Genomic DNA, 5916 nt, shown 5'->3' on the forward strand with positions numbered 1-5916 from the left:
CTAGCTAGTTTGGTTGTTGAAGTTTGCCATAATTTTAAGAGAAGTTGCGGAAACCTCTCACTATCTAAAATTCCCAGCCACCCCAAAAATAACGGGCATAAGATCAGGTATAAAACCTTTGTGGCTCCTATGGTTCCATCGAGTAGAAAAGAGATATGAAATCGCATTTTTAGATATGTTTAACCCGGCTAAATTGGATATAAGACATGGGTTGAGTTGGATTAAATGAGCTTCTGTGAATAAATAAGTTTATTATTAAGAAAGATAGAGGGTCAAAGGGGTATATTTGACCCTTTTCCCAATTTATAAATAAGCTTCTCAAAATTTCCGGTGCTTAAAGCCCTCCAATTATTAACCCAAATTGATAAAAGTATCACAATCCCCATACTTGTGACCTCCAAATTTCTCTCCAGGCGCTACCTTCTCCATCGAGTTGTAAGTTCTCCTATTTTTCTCTCCAGTTATTTCCCGAATTAACCTTTTGTATGATACACAACTTTATGTTCAATTTCTCTGATACCCTATTCATTTTTCTCCAATTGCCACCACTTATTAGAGGTTGAATTGTAGATTACAGATTGTTTAGATTCAAGAAAAGTCCCAAAATAGTCACTTATCTTTGGGTTTAAACTCAAACTCATCCCTCTTTTTATTTTTATATATATATGAAGCACTAATAGTCCTAATGGTTTGCCAAACTGGTGCATTTGTAATAATATGTGTCACTTTTCGTTTCTGGGGAGGTAATTTGACTAAATTTTCGAAGTTAGATTGGATTAGATTAATTCAATATTTTAGAATTAAACTAAGATTTATATATTCGAAAACCATACGAAAAGTGTTACTCCCTCAGTTTCATTTTACTTGGCCCATGTTGACTTTATACTCTCTGATTACACTAATCATTTTTCGATTTTTTGTGCCAGTTATGTGAGGATGAACTGTAGATTACAGATTGTTTTGACTTAAGAATAGTCCCAAAGTAGTCAATTATCTTTGGGTTTAAACCTACGTTACTCGGACTCTTCAAAAATGGACACGGGTGCGTGTCGGATCCTCCAAGAGTAGTGCATTTTTGAAGGATCCGACACGGGTCGGGCATCATTTTTGGTGAGTCCGAGCAACATAGGTTTAAAGTCAAAATCTTCCCTCTTTTTTTAGCTAGTGTTTGGCCATAGATTTTGTGAAACTTGAAAAAAAAAAAGGGTTCTTGATGTTGGTGTTGAAAAATAGTTTTTGGAAATTAAGTTGTGTTTGGACATCCATTTTACCCGAAAAAAACTTGAAATTTTTTCTTCAAATTCAAAAACTGATAAAATTCCATGGACAAACAATGATTTCAATGTTTTTTTGAAAAAAAGTTTTCAAAATCTATGGCCAAACGGTAGCTTATATGAAGCACTAATTTTATGCCAAACCGGTGCACTTGTAATCCCTCTCCAAGTAACTGTCACTCCCTCAGTTCCAAAATATGTGTCGATATTCGTTTCTCGTGAGTTAATTTGACTAATTTTCGAAGCTAGACTGGAATAGATTAATTGAATATTTTAAAAATAAGATTTATATTTCGAAAGTTGTACTAAAATTAGTATAAGTTGTAATTTTTCTCATATTAATATGGTGAAGAAATTACTTGTTACAATGTTGGTAAAGTTCGTGTTGTTTGAATCTCGAGAAGCAAAAAGTGACACATATTTTGGTATAGAGGGAGCACCATGATTCGTCACTCTGTTGTCTATATGAACTTAATTCGCTTATGTCATCTCCTAAAGTTTCGATAATGCTGTTTTCTGATAGCCTTTGCAGTTCTACAGTTTCATTTCTTGGGGATTATCCGACTTGGCCGGCCGATATTTGAAATGTTTGCTCTAAGTTGTGCTCAATTTCCAATATATTTTCACTCTACTCATCATTTATGATAATGACTTGGGAGGGTCTAGTGTTTATGCATGATTAGTAAAATCAGCTGTTTTTTTTTTTTTTTTTTGTTGTTGCTATTTTTGGAGTTTCTTTTGATTATAAAAACTGGGATCTCTCTTTACATTATCTGACGTTAGCTGTTCTGCTGTTTGAGTATATGATTCCGAATTTAATGCCCATCGGGTATCATAAAAATCTCATCTTTTTCTGTTCATACTGCCCATCAAATGTCCTTAGCACTTACAGTTACAGGGTAAGACTGGCTGATATTGGAAATTCTTGTTAAGTTATGCGCAATTTGCAATATTATTTCTCTGAACTCATCATACAGGATAGTCACTTGGGAGGGTCTAGTGTGTATTCCTTTGTTAGTAAAATCAATTGATTTTTGTTATTTTGTTGAGGTTCTTTTGATTTTAAAGACTTGGGGTCTCTCTTTAGATTCTCTTGTGTTAGCTACTGTCAGAGAATACATACTATGGTTCCCAATTTAATGCCTATCGGTTATCATAAAAATCTCATCTTTTTCTAATCACGCTACACATAAATGTCTTTAGCACTTTCAGGGTAGGTAACAAATGCAAACGAGTAGTCTATTCTAAGTCTTAAGCAAATTGAGGATTCTGGCCATACCAGAAACTCCATCTGCTACTTCATATATACCAAATTCAAGTTGGATAATGCGACAGTGCAAGAGACCAGATGGACTTTGCTGGTCTTGTCTATTGCTCTTTGTTCTTTTAAAGAAAATAAATATTCAAATTTGCTGGCAGCAATTGCATAATACTCCCTCCGTTTCAATTTATGTGAACCTATTTCCTTATGAGTCCGTGTCAAAAAGAATGACCTCTTTCTATATTTGGAAACAATTTACCCTTATGCGATGATTTATTGCCACACAAAATATATATGACTCATCTAACACCACAAGTTTAAAAGTCTTCTTTGCTTTCTTAAATTCCATGCCCAGTCAAATGGAGTCAAATGGATTCAGATAAATTGAAACGGAGGGAGTATTTAATTTCAGCTGAGACTTTTTTTTTCCTTCGGAGATGAGAAATCATGCTCTCTTCATTAAAAACTAACGGGTTGTTTGGAGAAGGGTCAAAAGCGCACTAGTTTGACAAACAATAAGGACTACTAGTGCTCCAAGTCAAAGAAGAGGGATGGATTTGAGTTTAAGTCCAAAACTATGTTGGAACTTTAATTTGATACTTTTTGCATAGATGTGGATTGTCCTGTCAAGTTTCTCTCATCTAACTAGAGATTTCATCTTTGAAACGGAAAGGTATATAGAGAAAACAAAGTATGGCAGAGCGAATCCTCAGCTTGGGAATTCTCATAGATGTTGTGGATGAAGAATGGATGCGAGATACTCTGCCCGCTGATGGTACTATCCTCTTTCAATTATTATTATGTATCTGTCAATCAACTATGCTTCAATCACAAATTAGTTGGAATGGACTACACCCGTCTTATCAAATGCTTACCCCTTGGCGTGCTTAAGCTCTGAAACTTGGTGCAAGATAGGATGAGTGTGTTGTCTCAATTAGGCAGCGCTTCAGTTCGCCAGCAAGAAGCAAAGTCGGGCATCACACGTGGGCTCTATCTTGAAGAGAGCAGTATAAACAAAAAATATTTCAGTTAATTTTATATATATATAAATAAAAATATTCCCTTGTTCATATAATATTTGACTGTATTTATGTTATTATTCTTGAATTTCATTTTTTTCTTAATTTGCGCTCTTCTTCATCAAATTCTGCAGAGAGTGAACTCTTTTTTTCTGTCTTGTCTTTTTGCCTTTTAATGTGAATCATCTTTCCGCTCTATTAGTGACCATTCATTCCAATACTAAATAATTCTCGTTGAGGCAAAAATGAATTCTCTAAAGCTAGAGGTTTTCTAAATCACACACTTATCACAGCTCAGGCATATAATTACTTTTTGTACTTCTATAATTTTCTCTCTCATTTGTTTTTCATTTTTCTTTTGTGTATTCCACCGATCTAGTTTAGAATTGAGGTATAGTAGGATTTATGTTGCTTTTAATTCACTATTTCTGCAGATCTCCCATTACCACCAGTACTACTTCCAAAGACTGATGACAACGAAGACTCAAGTAAGTATTTCTTATATTCATACACTTGGAAAATATGAACGTAGGAATGCGTTATCACTTAATAATTGGTTTGGGTATGAAATGTGAGATCAAAATATGAAACCTTACGACTTAAGTTATTTGTTGCCACGGACTGTTGGAACAAAGTGTTTGTAAACTAGCTATTATATGGATTCTAGCTCTTTGCTCCTTTTTTACAAGGTTGCACATGCAATGCCTAGATAGGAGTACTTTTCAACACAGAAGTTCCTTGGTTAAATCCTATAAGCACTTCATATTATGTTGGTTTTGAATAGGAAGCTGAAATTTAAAGTCATCTTCGAGATTTCTTTAGTAGGCTCTGTGAGCCTGCAATGCCTATCATGCCCTCGCGTTTAATCTAGCCTCTTCCATCCATGATTGATGTGTACTGAAGGGCTTTCCTTACTCGTTTTCTGTGATGTTGAACTCCTTACAGCAGACATCATTTTAAACAGTATCATGTTGCTTTTTCTTATAAGCGTTTCATGAAATTTTAATTAAGAATGACTTTAAGAGTTGTAGTTGGGTTATTTCTAAAATGGTTTTGGCATAAATGTTTCCTGGTTCACTCACATTTTGTTGAGTTTTGATATCAGTATCCTACATTGAATGAGTTACATGAATAGATCAGTTTGTTGGTTATTTTCATGTTGACTGCTTTCCATCAATTCTTATCTTTGGATGATTGAATTGTATACGAGTGCAGATCAAGAGGCTTCGCAAGTTGACGGAGATACATGGCATGACCTTGCTTTGGAAAATCACCGACCTCTATGATCAAGCTTGTCGTTCGATTTTCAACCATTATCATCATATGTATTGTTGGACATGTGCTTGATTAGTGTTGATTGTTGTACGGAAACTAGTTTCAACTGTTCTTTCTCTTGATATGTTGGTCAGTAGTCTGCTAGTCGCAGCACGTGATGTGTGGATTTGGCACACTTCATGGGTTTTGAACCTTGCCAGTACATATGGTATTTAAGTGGAGTAAGGCTAGAGGGCTGGACCCATTATCAACCTAGTTATGAACCTTGGGTCACTGGCTATTGTTGGTTAGTGGTCATCTTGAAGTGGTCCACTTAGTTGTCTTGGCAATATGTTCTTCTAATGGAACAGATCTTGGGAATATTAGCGGACGTTAAGGTCATTCTTCACAGATTGCACCAAATTGTCTTGTTTTATTAGTTGTTTTACTTTAAATTTGGTATAAGATCTACAATTTAAGAATTTATAATTTTGAACTAAAACTCAAATGTATAAGAACTGCATAAAGATGCTATAAAAATATGCATTCTTTTGCTTTTCAGACAGATCACAACAATCCTAATTTGTGTTTTTGTCAAATATGATGAGATTGACTCTCATTTGCCGAATTCGGAAAAAACCTCGAATTGTCCTCCATTACTTTTGCCTGTGGACATTAGCCCAATAAACTCGAGTCGTTCTCCATAAAAGCACGAATTATTCTCCATAACTCGAATTGATATCCTTTGTGTCATTACCCTCGTTCACCCTCAAATTAATTTAATTAGGCAAGTGGCGAACTTCTTAATGACCTCTAAACATTTCAAAATTCTGCAGAATGCAATATATGGGGCCGCTAAAGTCCAATATATCCCCAGTATGAGTTTTGCAGAAATGTGGATGCTTCAAATGGATGTGTAGTCATACAAGATAAGATAAAATTAAAAAATGACCACGAGCAGGACACTCATACACATAAAGGATAAATGAGAGGAGGTTGCTTGAGATTGTATAGTCATGTCCCACGACTACTTACACAATTTGAATGTGTAAAACTATGGTGAGTTAAGGTGTTAAAAGAGAGAGGATAGACCCAAAAGCACATCGAA

At 35.0% G+C, this 5916-nt stretch overlaps 1 protein-coding gene across 2 annotated transcripts; it reads left to right on the top strand.

Moving 5' to 3' along the window:
• The first annotated feature begins 309 nt into the window (after positions 1-309).
• On the top strand, positions 310-5367 carry LOC132057080 (anaphase-promoting complex subunit 13). Of its 2 annotated transcripts, none has more exons than XM_059449518.1 (4): positions 310-435; positions 3209-3310; positions 3989-4042; positions 4770-5367. In XM_059449518.1, exons 2-4 carry the CDS (start codon positions 3229-3231, stop codon positions 4838-4840), a joined length of 207 nt encoding a protein of 68 aa, XP_059305501.1. In that variant the 5' UTR covers positions 310-435; positions 3209-3228; the 3' UTR covers positions 4841-5367. The 2 variants fall into 2 exon arrangements, with proteins under 2 accessions (XP_059305501.1, XP_059305509.1); XM_059449526.1 differs by having other exon boundaries at positions 310-432.
• The last annotated feature ends 549 nt before the right edge of the window (positions 5368-5916 follow it).

This window comes from Lycium ferocissimum, chromosome 1, assembly GCF_029784015.1.
Source record: "Lycium ferocissimum isolate CSIRO_LF1 chromosome 1, AGI_CSIRO_Lferr_CH_V1, whole genome shotgun sequence".
Classification (NCBI taxonomy): Eukaryota; Viridiplantae; Streptophyta; class Magnoliopsida; order Solanales; family Solanaceae; genus Lycium; species Lycium ferocissimum.